The following is a 24,252-nucleotide window of genomic DNA, read 5'->3' as shown; positions in this document are numbered from 1 at the left end:
TAATATAGTAATTTATCCTTTCTATATTAAGCATACGATTTACTTTAGAACTGAGATTAATCTCTTTTATCAAGTTAAGGATGTCTCCATACATTTCTATTTAGTGAAAAATTTTTTACAAATCGATTGGTGAATTTTGCTAATGCCTTTTAAGAATCTATGGATATGATTGTATGATTTTTGTTTAGAGTCACTGATATGATGAATTGTATTAATATCATTCTTAATAAACCATCCTTGCATTACTAAAATAAATGCTACTTGGACAAAGTATATATTTCTTCTAATGTGCTACATGATTCTGTTTCTGATATAATAGTTTAGCTTTTTAAAAAATATATTCTTCAGAGACATCAGTCTGTAGTTTACTTTTTTTTTTTGCTCCAATTTTTGATGGGTGTTGATATCAGTTATCCTGGTTTCATGAAAAAAGATTTTGGGAGCTTCTGTTCCTGTAAAAATGCTTGTAATTAATAAAAAATCCCATAAAGTATAAGCAGCTATTATTGTAGTTTAGTTATATAATGAATTAAACAGGATTTTGTGTATTGACATAGTAACCACCACTTAAGCTTAGTTTCTGAGGAAAAAATAAATTTGAAGTTCAAAACAACTGATTTTAAAATAAAATTTCTGGACAAATATTATTGGATTCTCTCTTTAACCTGGAATTCCAGAACAAAATTACCTTAAGAAAATTAAGGGGTTTTGAGCACATCCATTTCCAGCCTTCATTCTTTCCTTTAAAAAGGTCTTGTTTATATGGTGATTCATACAACATCTCATTGTCAAAATGGCAGTAAAAAGCTTATGTTTACTAAGTTTTAATTCCTCTCTCTGATTAATGTGAAGTATTCCTAATTCATACCCAAATTAAGACAAAAAGTTAGCACATTTTAATAAAAATGTATAAGCATTATGAGATGTTAAAAACTGATGCCAAAATTCGAACCCAGCCTTGTTTTAAAGGGGCAGACTAGAATTTCCTTATGTGGAAATGTGGGAAGAACATACCTGATCATGATCAACTTCTACGGGCTGCTTCTTAATGATCCAGGTGACGGACTCTGAGAGTGGTGGGGTAGTCAGGGACCCTGAGTAGGTCCAGTAATCCGGGCAGGTGGGCATCAGGCAGGAAGGGTCGAATGATCCAAATTCCACAAGGGTATCCTGGCCAAGAGAAGGAGTCACTGAGCTATCCATTTCATGGTGAAAACCATTCAGAAATCAGATGACAAGGCAATGATTAATGATTCTAGGAGTATCTGGGAACCAGCAGTGGTCCACAGGAGCTCCTTAGGACCTCTGGGCATCTTAGGACAGAGTCACACCTATGCTTTGTTCCTGCAATTAGCAGTGTATTTCTCACACTCCTCAGTGGGAACACAGAGGAATCAATTTTCTCCCTGCATTCTAGTGAGTTTCCAGCAGGTGGTCGCCTCTGAACTCTTTGGGAGGCATTAGGTGGTGCCTGGTGCATAAATAAGGAGGCTTCTTTTTCAAGAGACTAACGAAATCCTCCCTTCTAAAATGCAATGCAAATTAGGAGGAACCAGGGTCCTGGACAAAAAGGGGAGGGAGAGAGAGGAGGGAAACAAGAAGGGGAAGATGGAGAGGGGAAGAGGAGGAGGTAGACAGAAGGGGAAGGGAAGGAGAGAAAGAAAGAGAATATATGGACTTCCAGGGAGCAGCCCCTTTGGGATTCTGCATATTGAACAGTTATTCTTGAAGCTGGACAAAGGTATCCATCCTGAAGGATATGGGTAATTGTTCCTTAAAGCTGGACAAGCCAAATTTCTGTCCAACTTTTCTCTGCTCCCTGCCTGAGGGAGGGTAGCTACAGTCAAGAAGGCTTCTCTGAGTGTTTCCACAAGGACTTAGAAGAAGCAGGTGTCGGGAGCAGAGGAGGAGACAGCATTATGTTCCTAAGTCCCCAAGTGCCCACTGGCATGGCAGCAAAACCAGAGCAGCCAGTGCCCACCAACATCCCCTGAAAGGTCCCAGGGCCAGAGGCTCTCTCAACACACAAGCATCATAAACGGCAAGTTGTCTTCTAGGCAAGTTTCAAAGAGAACCTGAATTACACTAAGATTAATTACATTTCCCAATTCAAAGTGCCTTGCTAGTATTTCCTCTGAGATTGAAACAAAACATATTTCAAGTGATGTGGGACAAAAAATATTACCTTATGCTTAATGGATGGCAAAGCATCCACCAGTTTCTGTAGCTCTTTATGATTTTTGCCTAGCTGAGGAAGAAGCAATGAGAAAACATTAAAGATAATTGACATCTCAGTTTTGAAACTGTAACAGAATGTGAATTAAAATTAACCACCCGGTGTGATTACGTAAAAACAAATCAACCACACTACTCACACTACATTTAAACTGGTAATTTAGAATATTAGAAATATCACTGAATTAGACATATGAGGTCAGACAATTAAGTTCGCGAACTCATCCTAGAAAAAGTGCTACATACCTCATTGCTGAATATCACTATGGCCACCTTCGAAGGACTCCCCTTGGGAAGCTATGCACTGATGCCAGTCCCTAGCCCACCCTTCAAAGCAATTCTGGGACTCTTTTTCTGGAATGGCCATCAGAGCTGTCGTCGTATTACCCTTGATGTCCTGAATGTCATCCAAAAGTCTTCCTTTCAATATTTCCTTTATCTTTGGTAAAGAAAGAAATCATTGGGGGCCAGAGCAGGTGAGTATGGAGGGTGTTCCAATACAGTTATTTGTTTACTGGCTAAAAACTCCCTCACAGACAGTGTCGTGTGAGCTGGTGCATTGTTGTGATGCAAGAGCCATGAATTGTTGGTGGAAAGTTCAGGTTGTCTAACTTTTTCACACAGCCTTTTCAGCACTTCCAAATAGTAAACTTGGTTAACTGTTTGTCCAATTGGTACAAATTCATAATGAATAATCCCTCTGATAGCAAAAAAGGTTAGCAACATCATTGCAACAAGTTCACCAACTTAATTGTCACACCTCATAGAACAAAGGAGCAGGCTGTTTGCTGACCTGTTCAGAGTGCCTGCAGGGAAAGGTACCCCTATTCCATTTAAGTAACAGATCTTAAATTGAAATTTAAACTGATTAAAATTAAAATTGTTCCAGTCAAAGTGGCCACATTTCAAGTACGGAATTGCTACATGTGGCCTTTGAGTACTCTACTGGATTGTGCATTTTTCTTTTTAATTTTTATTTTCCTAACTTTGTATTTCAATTACAGTTGGCATACAATATTATGTTAGTTTCAGGTGTACAATATAGTGATTAGGCATTTATATAACATAGGATGTGACGACCCCAGTAAGTCTAGTACCCATCTGACACCATGCATAGTTATTACAATATTATTGACTATATTCCCTATGCTGTATTTACATCCCCATGACTATTTTGTAACCACCAATTTGTACTTTTTAATCCCATCTTTTTCATCCATGCAACCAATACCCCGCACTGAGATCAATGGGATTCCTTATAACCAGTGTTTTGAACTCTGCATCTGGTAGATTGCTTGTCTCCATTTTGTTTAGTTCTTTTCCTGGAGCTTTGCTGTGTTCTTTCATTTGGGACATTTGTCTCCTCATTTTGGTTGCCTCCATTTTTGTTTCTGTGTATCAGAGCTGTTACATCTTCTGGTCTTGGTAGAGTGGCCTTATGTAGTAGGTGTCCTGTGGGGCCTAGTGGCTCAATTTCCCTGGTCACCTGAGCCGGGTGCTGCAGATGTATCCCTTGTGTGGGTTGTGTGTGCCCTCCTGTAGTAGTTGAGCATTGGTTGTTGTTTATACGTCAATGGGAGGGATTGACCCTTGGGCTGATTGGTTGTGAGGACTGACCATAACTACAATGGAGGGGCTCTTGTGCAGGGGCTAAGCCTATGGAGCAGGATTCACTTTAGCAGGGCTCTGGAGCCTGCTGAGTCTACCCTTTGGGTGTGTCATTTGTGGAGGTGGTTGGGTGGTGCTCTGGTGTGATCTGAAGCTGGCCACTGGGGGTGTTGGTTCTGGAGCCTCTTGGGAGGGGCTCTGGTGCAGGCCAAGGTCAGCCAGTGCCTGTGTTCTGCTTGGGGCCACTTGGTATGAGCTATGAAGTGATCTGCAGATGGTTACCACTTGTGCTGGGCTTGGAGGTGCCTGGGAAGCTCAGCTGCGAACCAAAGCTGGCTGCTGCTCATGCCAGCTCGGGGCTGCTCAGCAAGAGCTACAGGGCAAGCCAAGGCCAAATGCTGCTTATTTGGGGTTTGTGGACTTTTGAGAGATTTTTTAAAAACCCACAGCATGAGCCAAGACAGGTAGTTTGTATGGAAAGGCCACTGGAAGTGGCTTGGGTGGGCCCGCAAGTTAGGTGAAGCAGGGTCTCAGAAAATCACCAGGGCTGGTTGAACGGTGTTAGCTAGGTTGATGGAGACTAAGATATGGCACCTGACTATGTCTGCACACTGGGTGTGGGTAGGACTCAATAAAAGAACAGAGCCTGCCAGTACTTCTGTCTGGAAGAAAGCTGCCCCTCCATCCCTCACTCTGAAGCCAGACAATTCAGTTCCTCCCAGTATGTCCCTGGTACCTTTCAAGCTGATGGCTCAGCATTGGCACTCAGAGCAAGTGAGTCCATCAGCAAGTCCATGCGTGGGCCCTTCAAGAAGAATGCCTGGGATTCCAGCAGCCCTTCGTCTCACTCAGCCACAATCTCCGCTGATTTTCACAGCCAGAAGTTGTGGGGACTTCTCTCCCTGGCACTAGAATCCTGAGTTGGGGAGCCTGGTGTGGGGTTGGGATTCCTCAGGAGGGACCTCTGTAGCCAAGATGTCCCTCCCAATTTTTAACGGCCACACGTGGGTGTGGGACCAGCCCGTTTCATGTCTCTGCCCCTCCTGCTAGTCTTTAGGTGGTTTTTTCTGTAGGTCCTTAGTTGGAAGACTTCTGTTCAGCTAGACTTCAGGCGATTCTCAATGATGGTCGTTCTGTAGTTTAGTTGTAATTTTGATGTGGTTGTGCAAGGAGGCGAGCACAGTGTTTAACTACTCTGCCATCTTGACCGGAATGGACTGTGCTTTTTTATGCCATTTGAAATATATTCATAACAATCTTGTATTTTAACTATTGTTTATTTTTACCCCAATATTCTTAAAACTTAATATTGCAATGTTGTATCTTTTCATCCTAGAAGACTACACATTTAAAATTGGTAAGATTATTCTTTACCTTTAAAAATACTCCTATTACTGCCAAACCATTTTCTTCCAGTGCTGCGTCCTCAAAGTTTTCAAATTTGACTGCATTCCAATGCACCAGGTGCAGCTGAAATACCATTAAAAGATGGTTTGACACATGACCACATACGATCACTCCAAAACAGACAGCCTTATTCAACATATGACTTTTTAATGTTTCCACACCCAAAATGAAGCCACTTGGAAAAGCATATGACAATCTGGTGCAAAATGAGATAGAAATAAAGAACAAGAAGAAATGTATGCAGCAGCAGCAATAAATATTACTTTGGAATAGAGATTTATTTGGGGAAAAAAATAAAATATATATAGCAAAGCAAGTCACATTGCAGTGAGGGAGCAACATTTTCCCATCCCTATTCCGATTTGCATGAAACAAGACATTTATCTTGGGAGAAACAGATTCTCCCTATGGGAATTAGACAGGATTTGAAGACACATTTCTTTGAGGAAGAACCACTTAAAATGTGTTTCTTTTTAAGGTAACATTTAAAAGTAAATTAGGGGAAACCTAAGAAGAAATTTTATTTGCTTATATGCTCCCTATATTTCCCTACAAATCATTCCTCTTCCATCATTCACCCAGCCTTCCAAGTGAGACCCTCAAGGTCATGGTTACCTTCCTCTCCTCTCCTGAAGAGGACCCTGCCTCACGTCTTATTGCTTTTATTTCAGAAACGCTTGTTAAAGCTTGCTTTTTCTCCATTTCTATTGCTGCAGCCTTCATTTAGGTTCCTACCATCTCTCACTTGGCTTAATTGGACCTGGTGGCTCTGCACTGTTGCCTGGGTTTGTACTTTAGGCTATGATTTGAGCCTAGCTTAGAATTCTGAAAGAATTCCATTTTGGAATCTTAAGGTTCATTTCTGCTGTGTTATTTGAGGGCAGTTATTATTTTACATGTAATAACTGGGAATAATCTAATACACCCCTGAAAGCTATTTAGATTTATATGAATCACCTGATTCTTCCTGATAATTTCTTAGAACCAGAAACTCAGAACTATCCCCACTTCTCCACAGTTGTCACTGTTCCCAAGTTTCTCAACATACCTCTGCTGGGTAACTTTTGCTGTCCACAGTATGCTCGGAGCCCCAGGCATCAATGGCCCCCCAGTGAAAATGGAACTGCTTCAATCGGTAGATATGTTCCAAGGGTCCTCCCTTGATCACTGAAATGGCATATCCAACAATTAAGGGAATCATTTTTCACGCTGTAGAGGATTGGAGGGGAAAGGCCAAATCTGTGGGTGGACTTTCTACATGAACTGTCTTTAATGGAGCACACTGTATTATATACAAGTGTTTATAAACCTGATTTCCACATAGTTAATATACATATGTAAGGCGGGGGGGTGGTGACCTGCACTCTTAATGACACTGAGATTTAATTACACTCCAAGCTACATGTAATTATTAAAGGCGAATTCTTGACTTATTTTTATATTCTATATTTACTGACCTCAGTTTTGTGGGTACAGCAAAATACAAATTTCTCTCAGCATATTTATCTAATCCAATCTCATAAAACTGAAATATGGGGACAAAAGATATTCTCTTTCTCGTTTATGCACTGATACTTAGCTTTTTAGTTTCTGAAGATGCTAGTGTTTTTTTTCTTCCCCTGTCATTGAAATGGAATAGGAAATTTGCAAGTTAATAGTGATCACCCATCTCCCTTTGGACAGAGTGAACAATGTAAGTCATGCACACACTTCACCACTGGCTTCACTGTGTTGGATAACAAATAGCTTTTGTTTAGACTAGAGATTTTTTGGAACTAGTGAAATCAAAACATGACAGTATAAGATATGAGTTTTTTTTGTTTGTTTGTTTGTTTTTTATTAGTTTCAGGTGCACAAGACAAAGCAAAACTTAGACGTTTATCATTTATATCCCTCACACTGTGTGAACCCCCCTCCCCCATCCACTATCCCTCTGTATGTTCCCCAAATTAATTTTCAAAACCCCGTGGCCATCTTGTGGTTACCGACTATTTTCTAAACTTCTCACCTTCCCCTTATCCCCACCCCCCCGCCCCTCTAGCAACCCTCAGTTTTTCCTCCATGTTTCCAAAACTGTCTCTGATTAGTTCATTCATTTATTCTTTTCTTTAGATTCCACATGTAAGTGATATCATATGGTATTTGTCTTTCTCAGTCTGACTTATTTCACTTAACATAATGTTCTAGATATGAGTTTTTAAAGTCACTCTTCCTCAGGCGTTGGGTGGTTCTGATTTTTTTGTTTGTTTGTTTGAATTTGCGAAGGCATATTAGTTCCTCATTTCTTCCATCTAATCTGACCCTGTTAATGTCTGTCCTCAGTTAAACCAATACAACAACACAAAAACCACCCATCTCATCTATCTTAATGATCTATAGTGTTTATTGCATCATTCGCTGAATATTATGCACGCAAATGATTGAGTACTTAAAATGTTTATGACAGCATTCTTAGTAGGTTCATTGTTGATGCCCCTAAAAGTATAAAGTGAAGCCAGATAGGGCAGGAAGCATCCTCAGGAGAATAAGGGACTCATCTTTCCTTCTCTTTAACACCTGGTGACACTGCTGATGAGAGTAATTTCAGAGGAGGTGGTAATTTACAGGGATCATCCATGGGACTCAGCCCAGGCATAATCAGTGCCCTTCCCCACAATATTTTGCATCCCTCACATGTTCTCATTAACATCAATAATTGTATCATTATCAGGGGAGCCAAATAACAAAACAATACCCAGAAGAGGGCAGTGGTGTGAGATGCTCACATACCTTCTCTTATTACCTTTTTAATTTCTATAAGGCTGGTCATGATGTCCCCTCTCTCATTCCTGATTTTAGTAATTTGTCTTCTATTATTTTTTTCCCTTGCTTTACCTAGCTAAAGATTTGTCAATTTTGTTGATCTTTTCAAAGAACCAACTTTTGATTTCATTGACTTCTGCTCTTTATCATGACCTTCTTTCTGTTTGCTTTGGGCTTAGTTTGCTTTCTAGTTTTCTAGTTTCTTAAGGTAGATGGCTAGATTATTGATTTGAGAAATTTCTTCTTCTCCAATATAGGCATTTTCACCTAGAAATGTCCCTCTAAGCACTGCTTTTGCGCATCCTATAAGGTTTGGTGTGTTTTGTGTCTGTCACATACTTTCTCCCATTCCTTTCCTTGCACACTTTATCCCCAGTTCTTTGTAAAGCACACGGTAGCAGCATTTCCTACTTTTCTGGGGGAAACTTATAGACATTCATATTTATTAGATCCTTTCTTTTCTAGAATTAGAGTTGCTTCTTGCCTCTCTTCCTTTCTAGGATGTCTTTGCTTTCTTTTACTTTTTCTTTATTTTTTTATATTCATTCATTCATTCTTCCTCTTTTAACGTTATTGATTATTTTGCAACAGCACGGAGAAATAGAAGTGAAGAATAAGCAGGAGATAGGAGGCAGTCACTGAAATGCGGAGAGAGAGAGACAGAGTTAGGTACTTATTAAAGATTAATGATATCTTAAAGACAATAGTTGTCAAAGCAGAATGAAAAGGGATTATCTATTTTGGTCCTTCCTGACAAAAAAGTGGGGAATTAGTACTTTTCTACAATTTTTATTACATATTTTGTAAAAGGAGTGTGAGACTGACTCACCTAGGGAAGGGTAAGATCAAGCAATGATTTAGTGAGTTGTGTTTGAAGGTATCTAAAGAGCTATTATGAGGAAAATGTTGGTCATTTGTTTTCCATATGAGATTGCCCATGCAAATGGGTGGATAAGAATTACAGAATCTATAGTTCAATTTAAAAGAGAAAACATGACTAAAAAAAACCACAAAAAGCTATTTTCCTTGAATGATCTTGGGATTAACTCACTTGATTCAGAAACCCATTAAACAACTTCCTATGGTTTGTAACTCAATGAAGCAATACTATATTGGCAACAATCTCTAGAATGTCAAGGTCCTTAGAAGGCTGACCATCATTTAGGATCCTCAAAAGAAAAGAAAGGTTACCAAGGACCTAGCTGGGATTGAGACTAATTAATTGAGAGGATCGCTATGTATCCAGAGTGAACGTATGAGAGCTGGTGTTCTATAGATTGGGTCTGCCCATTAGTCTATGTCTGGCAGGAGTAATGGCAGAGCTCTAAGGGGACAGTAGAGCTCACCATAGTGCAAGATGGTCATCTGGACCACAGGACTTTAGCATGCTGTTTTCAACATTTTTGGACTCCTTATTCAAAACGCAGTATTATACGCTTCTGGTTGAGAAAGGAGCATACTCTAGGATTTTAGAAAAATTAAGAAAGGTACCAATGAATCTGGAAGAAAAAAAGAGTAATTTCTTCTTAGATTGAGAAATGTAAATAAGATGTTCAGTGTTTGGGGGCTGTGTAATAATACCATGGAGGAGAAATAAAAAATGGGGGACACCATACAGACACCGAAGCCCTTAAGCACAGACTTGAATACTTCCTGAATCACAGCAGAGAAGTATGTCAGAGGGAAGAGAAGCAGAGAGAGATGAACCCCAAGGGAGGATCAGTCTGTTTGCAGTTGGGCCAGAGGGCCATGTCTAAGGATCGGAGCATCACTAAGAAAATGTAGGGAAAAGCAAGATACAGTTGAGAGTCCTAGAGCCAGGATAAATTCAGGAATGAACACTTCTATTTATGCTTTAAGTCACACTTTCACTTCATTCATGAACATTTTCATGGACTCATTTCCTTATATTCATGAGAGGAAATTAATTTCCCTCAGATCAGGGTTTCTCAATCTCAGCTCTATTGATATTTGAGGCTGGATAATTGTTCATAAGCGCTGCTATCCTGTATGTTGTAGGCTCTCCAGCAACAGTCCTGGCCTCGACCCACTAGATGTCAGTTACACCACCACCTTCCAGTTGTGACAAGCAAAAATGGCTATGGACATTACCAAGTGTCCCCAGTCCCTGGGAAGAAAGAGGTGGCAAAATTGTCACTGGGTGATAACCTCTCCTTAAGCCTTAAGAGACATTATTTCAAATAATAATTATCCTAAGCTAATTAGGACTATTTGATACCTTCAAATTTGGCTTGAAAAAAAAAAGAAAAAAGAAACCTGCATAGAATTAATCACATTCTGTTTTCAATAGACACTAAACGTTTCAGGTAAACTTTGAAATCATTCAGATTAGTTTATATCTGGGTAAGCTGGAAAAAAAGGGAAGATTCAAAAGCAATATAATACTTCGATTTTAAAATCTCTTTTAAATTGTGTTCCTTTTAAACTAGGTGACATTGTTTAATTAACAAAATTAATAGAACGTGAGTTTCCATTTTTCTAATATATAACAAGTCTTCACTAGTTAAGATTAACCCCAAGAGTATTCTTTCACCTCATTTCAAAGGTATTAAAATCTGATCATGAAATCTGATTCAACAGCATTACCATTTAATATAAAACTGTCTTGTAAACTCATCAAGCAGAGAAAATTAGTACATATTCATAAACACATACAAAATAAATTTTGGACAAAGCTTTAATGTCACACCCTATCTTCTATATCAATTATGAATCTCTACTTAAGATATGTATATTTATTAATAAAAAGTACTACCTACTAGTAGAAAAAAAGTGCATAAAAACTAGAAGGGACTGTTTTCATACAATGAAAAAGTAAGTCCAATGAGTCCCATTATTGCTAACAAGAGGTCCATGTTCCCATGGAGGCAGTGTGATGTGGCCTGTGCCGACCTGAAACCGTCCCTTTAACTCCAGATGAGACTCCCAGTCCGGCTCTCACCTGATTTATCTGTAGAATCTTCAAATTCCACGAGGAAAGAGTACCCGTTATTCCAGACGTGGAGGCAAGTGGTTGGGTCATAAGAGATGGTGAGCGGCTTTAAGTCAGGATCGAAGACACTGTCCCTCCACCGGATGTTGATGGGCGACTGGCGCTCGCCCCCGGGGACCAGGTCCACACGCTCCCAGAGTGGGTGTACTATGAGAAAGCACATTGGGACTGTTATCGGGGGTCCCCTATCTGGAATCACACAGCAGGCAGTTCCATTTGTGGAGAGCCTGTCGAGACTAATAAAAACAAGAATTGTCAGGGCTTGTCTGCTTAGGGGCTGCATGGACTGACTAAAGCAGAGCACATGGACACCGGCAGGGCAGACAGCCCCTTGCAGAGAGGCAGCCTCGGCTGTCTCATCAAACTTTGGCATAAGGATTATTTTAGGCTGATTATTTTTAAGAAACAACTGAAACATGAGAAGCTCTGAAAACTGAGTAGAAGTTACCTTTTTGTAAGAAAGTTACATTTATAAGGGAACTCTCCATTTGTAAGGTGTCTCCCTCTCTGTACCAGGAAGAGGAAGATGAACAAATCTCTAGAACTCCAACCACTCTGACCTTTCCTTCTGCTGAAGTCACACTGCACTCACTCTCACACCATTTAGCACAGACCCATGCCTCCTACCTCATGTAATGTGTATTTGCTTCATCTGCTCAAAGGGCCTGTGTTATCTCCAAGTCCTTAGGACCTGAGTCCTATACTTTTTCTACAGGCATAGGGCTGAACTTGGTACCATGCACAAAGGAGGCACTTAATGCTTATTTTACTGATAAAGAAAACCGAGTAAGTTGACACTAACGCTCTCTACCCTTACCTCACACCCATAGTCTCTCGAACGAGGCAAGCAGGTTTCCTACAGAACACTTCCTGCATTCACATGATCAAATCTGCTTCTTTCTCATTTCTTAAAATCTTACCAGGTTCTCAAGATCACCTCAAGCCCATTCCCTGACAACCCCACATTCCACTAAGTATCCCTTCATTTGCTGTCACCTCTCTGTACCTGCACTGTCTGACATGGAACCCACTCACCCAGTGTGACTAGTTTAAACTGAGATGTGCTGTAAATGTAAAACACCTAGGGACCCTAAAAGATTTAGAATAAAACAAAGAATGTAAAATATTTCATTTATAATTCTTACATTCATCTCATTTTAAAGTGATAATATTTTGGATATATTGGGTTAAACAAAATATATTAGTAAAATTAATTACACCTATATATTTCACCTATATATATCTGCTATATTAGAATGCCACAAATGAACAAAATTTACTGTTTCCCCACACCTTCACTGAGATGTAACTGACATATTATTTGTTCTTTTCAAAATGTGGTTATTAGAAAATATAGAATTGCTTGTATGGCTCGCTTTTGTGGCTGAAATCATTCATCTGCTGGACAGCTACTCCATGCGCTTACGAGCTTCAACTCCTGAGCCTTGCCCTGGACTATCCTTCATGTTGAGATGTGCTATTTGCTCACCTAACAGAAGACGATCCTAGTAGAGCGCAGTGACTGCATGGACACACAGGGACCCCCCAGGTGACCTTGCTGAGGATGAGCACAGAATCACGCATCGCCTCCTTAGAGCATCAGGACTGAAGAAGGCACTTTGGTGCTGAGCCGGTAACCACAGACACACGCGCGGTCATCAGCACGGAGACCAAGCCCCCGTTTCCTGGCGGTCAGGTCACTGCTATTTCTTAGCGCCTCGTGCCTGCAGATACCCGAGGCCCTAACTAGGTTGCCAAGCGGCTCTTCACCAGTCCCCTGTTTCTCAGGACCATTTGAAAGACAACACAGTCTGGGTGTCCTGGGCTATTGTCTGCGGATTCACAGAATTCTTTGTGAAGAAGACATTGCGAACAAGCTTTTCAATACAGCACTTACACTGAACGTAGTAGATAGGTTCTCAGAAACTGTGACTTGAAGCAAAAGGACCTAAGGAAAGCAATTTTACCACAGGCGCTTTGATGCACAGAGAGATGCCATACTAACTTAACTCTCGTCCGTGTCAGGTAGCCTATGCTGAAACTGGCTAGTCAGTTTCCAAGAACTTATCGATGACATTAAGTGAGGACTTACTGTCCTATGTGTCCAGGCTTTATTTGTGCTCTTCACAATTAATGGGAGAAACAACACAAGAACTTTCTAACTCGATTCAGTTATAATGTAGACCAGTCCCGTGAAACAGAACGTCCTCTGACGACGCACATTTCCACTGTGTAAGTGCTGCCACATGTGGCCGTAAACTTTTTTTTTAAGGGGGGGGGCGCAGCTCACAGGGGCCAATGTAGGGATCCAACGGGCAACCCTGGTGTTATTAGCACCACGTTCTAACCAACTGAGCAAACCGGCCACCCCTGGCCATAAAATTTTAATAAATTTATATACTCCCGCAGGGGATGGTGGGCTGTGCCTCCTGCAACTAACAACGGCAACTGGACCTGGAGCTGAGCTGCGCCCTCCACAACTAAGACTGAAATGACAACAACTTGACTTGGAAAAAAGTCCTGGAAGTACACACTGTTCCCCAATAAAGTCCTGTTCCCCTTCCCCAATATAATCTTAAAAAAAAAAAAAAAAAAAAAGATTAACATCATTCAATGTATGTTCTCATGGTCCAATATCTCATGCCTCAAGTTTCTTATGTGACAATCAGGCTAAATTGCACTAGACAATACACTAAGTGAAACTGATTTTATTTCCATCTTGGGTAATAGGTGCAAGGCTTTTATCTTTATTTGATCTTACCAGTCCTCATGGCAAGGACTGCCAATATTTACTGTCTGCTAGTTGAGATAGCAGCAAACAGCAATCTGAGTTGAGAGCCAGGGTTTACTTGGGGGAGGGTGGGGAGCGACGGTAACTCAGGGAGCCTAAGCTCTGTGAAATACTGCTTCCTGAATGTGCCATATCCTCTCCCTTCGTTTACAGCTTATTCTGCTTCACCCAATCCTAAAAATGATCAGACTGAGACACGGGAGAGAGGCGCCGAGCCCGAGGGGACGGTGGTGACAACGCTCTCAGTACCAGAAGCAGCTGCCAACAGGGAGACTCGCAGGGTGGCAGGCGCAGCGAAGAACTTGCCAGTTATCTTCTGTAAGCCTCAACACTCTTGGGTCATTCTTGGTCACAAGTGAACACTCGGCCTTCTGGGCTCCTGAGCTCCCGGAAACAATGACTACTGACTTTATACCACGATATCAGAACAAGACGTGCTCAGTGACCCAGGCAGGGCAGCAGGGAACGTAATATCCTCCCGGGTGAGAACAGGGACGGATGGTGTAAAAAGCTCAAAACAAAATCAAATGGTGACTGCCATGTTTTTCTTTTCTTCCCCTTTTTTTTCATGTTTTTCTTAGTGACTTACAAACAAGAACATCTGACGTGGAAAATTCCTCCAAGGAGGCCCCCACATCCCTAAGCCACCACCAGTTTTTGTGCTTTTTGCCGGCATAAAAGCAGCAACACGATCCCAAAGGTACGAGCATACTGGATTTTAGACCTTACCTTTCAACTCTCTGTTAAAAAAAGTGAAATTTGGTAACCAGATAAATGTGACAATTGTTTTCCACTTGAAGCCTTAGACCGCAAAGTGCCAGTGGTGAGAATGAGCCAGTGTGGGGAGGATGCAGGCCGCCTGGTAGGAAGCCACGCCCAGCAACCAGAGCGGCTCAGGCTCAGGAGAACAGTCAGTGTTGCAGGAAACAAAATAGACTCTCAATACACATGCATTTATGAAGCAGTTTCAAGGTAGTGGGCTGGCTACATTAGCATTACTAATGAATTCCTTTTCTTAGGTGCATGTGGGGTCAAAGAGCATAAGCCCTGAGGAGGAAAGGTTAAAAAACCAAGGGTTTTGAAGAAAGCCAATATTTAAAACCTGTGTTAATTCAAGACGAAACGTGGAAAACGTGTAAAATATACTTAGACTTTCATGAGACACCTCTCCACCAGCACACACACATTACCCTCTCCTAGCACGCCGGCTTCTTTACCAGGTCTACTTCGTCCCTCAGGGGACACTCAGGAATGTCGGGGACATTTAAGGATGCCATCCAACATCCTACAGTGCACAGACAGCCCCCACAACACAGAAGGACCCACCCTATGCCAGCAGTGCTGCCCGGGGGACACATGGATGGTAACTCAGATTTCAGCAGCGGGATGAGGCGAGAGGGTCCCGGAAAAGCATCTGCTGCTCACTTGATGTGCTGTGTCCACAGCAGAACACACACTGGGCCAGCTGGCCAGCTAGAAGTAACCGCCATTTGTAACTCAGGAAGGAAGATGCCAGAGTGTGAGGCTACTCTTCTGAGCTGCTTGCAAACATGAATATGCAACTTCCAGAAAGTTACCATGCACAGAAATCGTTCGCACTCTGGATCAACCTCAGTGAAGACACGACAGCTAACAAGAAACATAAACAACAGGTTCCAAAGTCCTTGGAACGGGGACATCTTCCTTGGGCTATTTCTGCGTGACATCATTTTAACATGTTACAACTGTTCAAGGAAAGGCCTTTCTAAGCCTAACTGTGCCTAATCATTTGACAGTATATATGTGGATTAAATCGCCACTTTGTACACCTCAGACTTACTCACACGTTGTATTGCAATTATGTGAGGAAAGCTGGGGAAAAGAACTTTCCGCATTGATGGCAGAGGACAAGTAGAGAAACAAGTAGTTAATTCTCAGTCTTAAGGCCTAATAGCCCCCCTGGAATGCCACTGACATCCTATCTACAAGTCCTAAACACGCATCATTCTTACGCCGCAACAAGCCTCCTGCCCTTTAAGGCAGCCGTGTACTCACGGGCTCGGTTCCGGGTTTTGTACGTGCAGGTGTAGAGGCTGCAGGGCCTCGCTGGCACAGACCTCGGAAGCTGGAACCTTCTCCACAGCCATTTGTATGGAGAGCCTTGAAGAATGACCCTCAGGCCATTCATCACCCCCATGTTTGGCCGAAACCTTGATCAGCTCCCGAAGGACTGGCAGGAACCCAGTAACCTAGAGGCAGGACAGGAGGAGAAGCTGTCAGCTGTAGGCACTGACGATCACGTGGAGACCTCTCATTAGCACAACATTCAGACTATGGATACACGCCATGGGGGGGGGGCCCTAGGGAGAGCCAATTGTTTATCCATTTTCCTCAAACTCACTGGTCAGCCTAGGACGACAGACCCATCTGCTGGCGGTCCCGTCCACTTTCTGCTCCAGCCTGCACACAAGCCACATGGACTTCAGTTTTTCCACGTCGGACGCTGCCTCCTTCCCTGGCCCACCCTCCCTGCCTCACGGCCTGGGGCATTCCTACCCACCCTCTGATGATCACATCCACCATCATTGTCTAGAAGCCTCCCTCGCCTGTCTCCTCTCTTGCTGAGCCCAGTGGCCTCTCCTTGGTCACGGTGCTCGTCACAGATGAAGTCAATCCCTCGCCAGGAATGTAATTCGTGACTCCATCTCCTTAGTATCTAAGCCCGTGTTAGCGACTGAGTCTGTCTCGGTCACAGCTGCATCTCTTAGGGACACGGAGCCTGGTACGTGATGGCTGCTTGATGACCTGAGTCGGCTTCCTTGGTGATGGAAAAGATGCAGACCCTTATTTCATGAACCAAGAACTATGAAGTGACTGCCGGCATGTTCGCGGTATTGAGAGTTTCTCCTTTCCCTACGTGCCGCCACCACCCGTGTGTGGGTTATTAATACTTTGGAAACACTTTTATTTTAAGTGCTTGTCTTCTACGAGGAGGGTCCCATATCCTCCCGATAAGATCTGAAGGCCCCCCAAAGGTCTGCCTGATCTGAGAGAGGAACCTCTCCGAATATGGACCTAACCTGGTCTCACAGGGATGACAATTCCGCCAGTCATCATTTTCCTTTCAGCAGGTACTGCTGTTTCCTTTGCTCCCGGCACTGTGTTGGGTGTGGGATGCTGAGATGAACAAGGGCACGAAAAGGAAGCCCCGACCCATGCTCCACGTGGATGACCCTACAAACCACGATGCCAAGGGAACGAAGCCAGACACAAAAGGTCACATATGGTAGGATAACATTCACACGACATACTTAGAAAAGGGAAACCTAGACAGAGAGAGCAGTTTGGTGGTGGCCAGGGGTGGCAGGGAGGGGGAGATAGGGACTAGGTGATAAATGGGTACAGGATTTTCTTTTGGGGTGATGTAATCGTTTTGGGGCTAGATAGAGTTGGTAGTTGAACAACATTGTGAACGTTCTATCGCTCCTGAGTGAACTCTTTCACACGGTCCATTTTGTGTTGCTGAATAAGAAAATAGCATCGTGGGGAAGGGAAACACACCAATCCGGTTCTCAGCAGCTGTTAGTGCCTCCTCGGTGTGTCTCCGGGTTCCTGGAGGCCTTTCCACAGTGTGGCAATGCCGGGGGAGGGCAGGTGCCAACAGGCACAAAACAGAAACGGAGAGGGCACTAAACACAGGTCACTGGCACACTTGAATCGTATCATTCACACCATCTTTGCAAGAAGAGTGTAAGATACAAAACAGCACCTCAGGATCCCCAGCAAGGAAGAGAAAGGAGGCACACGGTCTGATTTCACCCTCCCCTCTTCATCTACTTCCCTGCGATTAACTGGCTGTGAAGTAGCTCTTCTCCCCCGTTCTGCTGCCGTGCTCCCCGCCAGATCGGAGCTAGAGGGAAGGCCAGACCCAAGGAAAGGGGAGAATTGTACCTGCGGTGTGTCCACTGAAAGCAGGAAGCAGTTACTTCCGCTTACTACCCTGAAAGGAACAACTGAGGGCTCCAGGCAGAACGCTTTATAATGAATTAGCCATTAACAAACCACGTGCCCGGATTGTACGTGAGGTGTGACAAGGAGGCAGCCTCCCAGTCCGGGGCCGTGTGCTCCGCTGTCCACGTCACCTAGCAGTGAACACACTGACCTCGGGGACTGGAGATTCGCGTCACCACATGAAAGGGGACCGTACGTAGGGAGTTCGTGAAGCCCACGGAGGCTTCTCACCTGCAGGCCTAACTCCCTACCTGAGGTTTAGGCCACTGACACCTAAAGTAGGTTTTCCCTGCCAAAAAGTGTTGGAAATTCTCAAAGCAAGTTAATCACTTCTGTCCATAGTTTTAGGTGCGTGTTTCTAATGTATGCATTGTGGAGGGAGCAGGTATGTCAGAATGTGCCTTCATTCCGTTCTTCTTTCTCTGTCTGACTTGAATAATGAGCGACTGACTGTCTCATGCAAAGCAGTGTGCCGAGTAAAGATGGAAGTCATGTTTCCCCCATTGCCACAAGCTGGCAATGTACAAGCAATAACTATTTAAACAAATAATTCCTGGGATTTTTAGTTACCTTTTTTATTGTGGTAAAATATACAAAATGTTTATAACTTTCACCTAGTTTTACGTGTTTAATTCAGTGGCGTTAAATACATTCACAACCTTGTGTACCCACCGCCACTGTCTATACCCCAAACTTTTTCATCATCCCCTACATGTTCTACCCATGACACAGTAACTCCCCATTGCTCCTGACCCCCAAACTCTAGTAACCTCTATTCTACATTCTGTCTCTATGCATTTGCCTATTGTACACACTTCGTATAAGTGGAATCATGTATTTCTCCTGCGTCTTCCTTATTTCATTTCACATAATTAAACAAATGCTTCATCAAAGCCAGACGTATTGACAGCCCTGACTTAATGAGAACATGGGGCAGAGGCTCTAAGTATCAAGAGGTGGTGAATCGGACCATGTGTCGTAGGAGAGAGACAATTTTAACAGGAGTGGCAAAGGCAGAGCGATGCACAGCAGTAATGTCAGCCTGATGAGGACATTGGGGGGGGGGGGGGGGCCTAGGAGCCAAGGCCAGAGAGGACAACAGAAGTTGCAAAAGCAGAACCTGGGTTTATTCAGTAATCAGTCTCAGCGTCAGGGGGAGGTGGGCAAATATGTGGAAAAGGAGTCCTTTCTTGCGTACAATCTAGATAAAAAAAGAGACTTAGTAATTCCCGGGGACACAGTGCCAACTACAATGTATACTCAACAGAAGGGACGCGCTGGTTTGTCCTTCAAAGAGGAGGTGGTGATAAGACAAGGCCAACGGCAGGCCTGACCAGGAAGGGAGCGGTGCAGATGAGCAGGCATGCTCCTGACCGACTCAAGGGGCCAGTGTGAGAGTGTGAGGCCCGTCACCACCCAGCTCCAGAGCCAGCAGGAAAGCCCCGAGGAGGCTGAGCTGGCACAGGGAGGCTGGCACTGACCTCCAGGGCATTTCATACATGCCAGACACATTTCTAGGTTCACTGGGGAACCAAGCAAAGTCTCTGCCCTCGTGGAACGCACATTCTAGTCACGGGAGACAGACAACAAATGAGAATTTAATAACTAAGACAGTTGTAGAGACAATTACATTAAAATATGTCAGTGGAAAGCAGAACAGGAGAAGATGAATTTGGAGTCCACTGAGAAGGGCGGCTTGGATTTTTAAATAAATTGCTCAGGGGGGAGGTCTTATTGAGAAGGTGAAATTTGAGCAAAGACTTGAAGGAGGTAAAGGAATGCGATCGATGGCTATCAGGGGAAGGGTGCTCCTGGCAGCGGGAATTAACTGCTGTGCACAGGCTGTGAGGTGGGAGTGTGTGCAGCACATACAAGGGGCAACGAAGCCAATATGGCAGGCGTGGACGGAACCAGGAAGACGGCAGCAGGAGACGAGGTCGAGAGGTACTGGATGCGAAATAAGATTTCTAGGCCCCTGTAAAGGTTCTTTCTTTAACTGAGATTTCTCACCCTCGGCATTGTTGACATTTCTGATCAGACAACTGTGGTTTAGGGGCTGTCCTGTGCGCTGTAGGAGGTTTAGCAGTGTCCCTGGGCTCTAGCCACTAGATGCCAGTGGCACCCTCCCTCCAACAGTGACAACCAAAAGCATCTCCAGACATTGCAGATGTCCTTTGGAGAAGGGGGATCACCTCTAATTGGGAACCACTGCTCGAAGAGAAATGGGGACACAATGCAGTTTTAGAGCAGAGGAGGGACAAAACCCGATTTGTATTTCTACAAGATCATTCGGGTGCCCCACTGGAAATGGAGTAGGATGGGAGGCAGGAAGGAAGCAGGGAGAACATTCAGGATAATCCAGGGGCCGGAAGTAAGGACGTCGCAGTGGTGGTGGTGAGAAGTGCTTGGGTGTTGGCTGTACCTTGGAAATACAGCCAGTAGGACGCACAAAAAGGGCGTCCAGGATGCCTGGAAGATTCGTGGCCGAAGCAACTGGAAGAACAAAGTTGCCATGAACTGACATGAGGACAACAGTGTGTGGGACAGGTTTTGGGTGGGAAATCAGTACTCAGATTTGGGCATGTGGAATCTCAAATGAAATTCCCACAATCCAAGTGGAGAAAATGAAGCACCGAACCGGGCAGTAGCAGTAGAGATGGACAAGGTATCTGGTATTGAAGAGATCACCATTTTGGTAAAACAAAACAAAACAAAACAAAACATGGGTTTGCACTGAACTGGAGGAGAGAAAAGGGAAGTCGTTGAGGAAGGCCTCGTGGTGTTACAGATGGACGATGCTGGTGGTAGAATGAGAAAATGAATCCCTGAACAGAGAAATGGAAACCCGCACACGGAGCAGGTGGGAAGGGAAAGATGGCACTCTTCCTCCACTTCCATAGTGGATTTGAGCTGCAAGGGACAGCTGAGAGGAAAGGTCTAGGAGGGGAGTTGGCAATACAGCTCTGGTGCAGGCAGGGGTCATGAGGCTAGAGAGAGATGGAAACCCCTCCCCCAGGAGTAATAGGTGTGTTGAGGGAGACTGACAACATGGAGTCATTAGGAGGCCAAGAGATGAAGAAGGAACAGTCAAAGGCTATTAAGGAAGGAGCCTGGAAGGTCAGGGGTGAGAAGGGTTCCAGGAAAATCCAAATAAACAGAAACTCAATTTGGCTAATGCTAGGCTACAATACCTGTAACAATATATGAGGTTATACTCAAGCCTAAAGCCAATGCCCTCTGTTACATTAAAATGTTATAATTTATTGAGAGGTGGTTATTGAAACTTTCTCAGGACCCCATATACCCAAGCTTCGGAAACCAGAAATAATGTATAGTTATCAAACATAATACATAAAGATGTACTACTACCATACATTATCGGATTTCACAGATAATCTGTTCTTTCTTAAGTCTATCCTTAAAGCTGGAACTGCTGGGAATGTTAACCTAAAAATAAAAGGCTGAAAAGTGAAAGGCAACAAGCATTTATTTGTGATTCAGAATAATAGCTATTCAGGCAGCACTGACTCAGGCAGAAGCCCAATTAGTGTTCAGATTAGGAGGTGAATGCAAGGGGTTTTTAAGGAAAAAGGGAAGGGGGATAAGCACAGGAATAGAAGGCATTTCTATGGGTGTTAATAAGCTAAGGAAGGAATTTCTATAGATGCAGCTAAGCTAACATAGTGATGCTAATTTAAAGAATGTCTTTCATTTGCAGTCAAGTAGTCATGTCTCCTTTCCTATTATGTTTGGAAGCAGTTTGGGATACAGTGCTGTTTTAGGCCCAGTCCAAAGGTTATCAGCCCAGTTTTAACATTCCACAGGTTTGAATAAGACATGCAAGGCAGTTCCTTTGGAATGACAGCTTGACTCAATTTTGAAGTAGTTGTTTAATTTTTACAGAACCATGGGCTGGATGAGGTCCAGGAAGGCTAAGTTTTCTGTACTACACGCCTTTGCTGTCACTATGTATGTATGTCCTTGGATTTTACTAACTCGTCTTATCTGCTGTTTGGCAGACTTAGAAATGTGTGAAAACAGATTCTGAAAGCCTTGAAAGAGTCATTCATAAATCATGTACTTATTAAGTGACAATTTGAACTCAGCCTAATCAAGCCATTTATACTTATGCAAAAAAGACAGAAAAAATCACCTACTAAAGGTTACTACAACTGACAAAAATTCCTTGATTCTTATCAGATTGACCCATTTTCTCACCTCCTGATATAGAAAGAAAGCCAGGATCTTGCAATTCTCTTGATTTAAATTAGAAGTTGTTTCCATGTCTTCACTGGGAAAGCTCATCTTCTTCCTCTCACCCACTTTTTTTTCTGAGTATGTTTCTAATCTGGGGTTGCCAAAAGTTTCAAAATACATTTCTAGTAACTGCTTCATGTGCTGCAACTAACTGCCCCCGGGCGGCCCATGAGATGAAATGCATTATCTCCCTTCCATCAGATTTCCGCAATATTCATGCTCATTCAATCACTCACAATTCACTCAATCTTTATTGCGTTCCAACTGTGAGCCTTCACAGCCTTTCACCTGGCTCCAGGAAGGTATGAACAGTACAGAGAATGGTGCCTGCTGCTCTTGGCCTTTTGCTGAATTTCAGTCCTGGTACTGATGTAAAATTACCTGAGTAAAGGAGGAAGGCCCTAGATAGCTGAAAGGTTTTCCCTCTCCACCATACCCGATAACAGTGACCGCTCTTCTGATGGATGTGCAGAGGCAGGTCACGGGTAGGGTCTGGGGCAGCTTCCCTCACCAGAGAAATCTGGCTACTCTGCATATTCCAGCAAGGCTTTTAATAGCAGAGTGAAGATGGCCGATTATCAGTAAAAGAAGTAGGGGAAGCAGAAAGCAACGTGGTTTTCAGTGGCTGGGAGAGAACAAATTCTATCCATATTAAGGTGCACACATTAACTTCGTGTACCTCTCAAACTTTCCCAGTTAAAAAACACGGGAGGGAAGGACTTACATGAAAGTCAACGAGTTGCCACCAACCTCAAGGCAGTAGCATTGAACACTGAATGCCACAAAGACTCACAGCCGTCAATGTTTGTATTTGGGAGGTTTTCCTCCAATTCTGGGGCGGGGAACAAAACAAAACGGCCAGAAGGAATTTCTGAGCGGAGAAGGCTGAGATTTGTCCCCCAGACAGAACTGTGGTGCTCATCCCTTGCCTTCGGGGTGGCTGTGACTCCTCCAGCCCTGGAGGGAAGGGAGGGAAGAAATACAACGCCTACCCAAGTCAGTCCCGCTTGCGGCGCCTCGGCTCGTGGAACTGCAATCTCAGATGTTAAGCCCTTAACCGGCTCCAGCTATTACACAGCACGTTAGACTTTCTAGAGTTACTCGCATCCAACCAGCCCTGGCAACACTCCCTCCTAAGGAAAAGCCCTCACTCCCCGCACAAATCCCCCGGGGCAGCTGTTTTCCTGTTAAGTGCAAATAACCATAAAGTGCAGCCATCTGGTTGGTGACTCCCATAGAATAAGAGGGCTGCGGGAGCAGGGGAAGGGCGATGCCCTACCAACCTCCCAGACCATGGGACGCCCCGCCGGGACCCCAGCAATACTCGCAAACAGCTGTCGCGGCTCCGACAGCAGCGGGGCGGGGTTGTGTGAGGAGGGTCCTGGCCCTCCCGGAGTCGGCCAGCCCCTATGGTAGCCCCCATTCCACTCGGCCGCCCGCCCTTACCTGAGTGTTTTCGCAACAGCACGAACCTTGCGGCTGGCTCCACTCCCGAACCGCGGCTCGCAAGCTTAGCCATCATAGCCACGCCCCCGTCACGTCCCACGGGCCACGCACCTCCCCTCTAGGCCACGCCCCATATGTATGATCACTCCCCCTCCACGTCCTTAATTGCTGCCCTGATCACGCCACTCCAGACAGTGCCCCTCTCTGCTCCTAGGCCTGGCCACTCGCCTCCCGCCACAGCCACGCCCCTCTCAGCGGGCCACGCACCTGAGCTCCGCCAGGGCCCGTTCTTCCACCTTGTGGACGTCCCCGCGCGCCCCTCGGGCTCCGCCCCTCCTGCAGGGCCAAGCCCCTTGCCCTCCCTTTCTCGAGCGGGACTTGGTCGCAGGAATTCGCTGTCTTGTGGGCGGCCCCCCAACTTGTCTCTAGAGAAACCCTCCCCCGCCCGGGAACTGAGCGCTGGCGTAATTTTGTCGGGTGAAATCAGACTGCAGGCTTAAGAGCCTAGTCTAAAAAAATGACTTTCCTAGGGTTTTTCCCATTTCCAAACATCAAGCCGATATACTGAGAGCAGGTTGCTCAGTAGGGAAACGCAACGCTGCACGGATCAGGCAACTGTGTTCCTTCCTGCTAGTTTTCATGTCCACATTACCCGAGTTTCTTCGAGTCAGTTTTCACGTCCTCTGAACTCGAACTGTGTACC

At 44.1% G+C, this 24,252-nt stretch overlaps 1 protein-coding gene and 1 long non-coding RNA gene across 5 annotated transcripts in view; one reads left to right on the top strand and one right to left on the bottom strand.

The window, feature by feature from the left end:
• CA5B (carbonic anhydrase 5B) overlaps positions 1-23,945 on the bottom strand; it is a 30,014-nt gene extending 6,069 nt beyond the window's left edge. The window contains exons 1-7 of one of the 4 annotated variants that reach the window (XM_074323948.1): positions 23,817-23,945; positions 15,891-16,084; positions 11,015-11,212; positions 6,299-6,417; positions 5,218-5,313; positions 2,186-2,248; positions 1,015-1,170 (exon numbers count right to left, since the gene is read on the bottom strand). In XM_074323948.1, coding sequence (XP_074180049.1) covers positions 1,015-1,170; positions 2,186-2,248; positions 5,218-5,313; positions 6,299-6,417; positions 11,015-11,212; positions 15,891-16,032 — 774 coding nt within the window. In that variant the 5' untranslated portion in view covers positions 16,033-16,084; positions 23,817-23,945. Of the gene's footprint in view, positions 1-1,014; positions 1,171-2,185; positions 2,249-5,217; positions 5,314-6,298; positions 6,418-11,014; positions 11,213-15,890; positions 16,085-17,786; positions 18,600-23,549; positions 23,692-23,816 lie in introns of those variants that run through there. The other 3 variants (XM_074323947.1, XM_074323950.1, XM_074323949.1) reach the window with 3 other exon arrangements.
• Positions 12,933-15,884, top strand: LOC141569694 (uncharacterized). The gene is made up of 3 exons (XR_012493446.1): positions 12,933-13,297; positions 14,010-14,174; positions 14,438-15,884. It is a non-coding gene; the product is annotated as an uncharacterized LOC141569694 (long non-coding RNA).
• Positions 23,946-24,252: the final 307 nt, after the last annotated feature.

Source organism: Rhinolophus sinicus, chromosome X (assembly GCF_036562045.2).
Source record: "Rhinolophus sinicus isolate RSC01 chromosome X, ASM3656204v1, whole genome shotgun sequence".
Classification (NCBI taxonomy): Eukaryota; Metazoa; Chordata; class Mammalia; order Chiroptera; family Rhinolophidae; genus Rhinolophus; species Rhinolophus sinicus.
The sequence above is the reverse complement of the archived record's forward strand: the minus strand, read 5'-3'. Positions and strand labels throughout refer to the sequence as shown.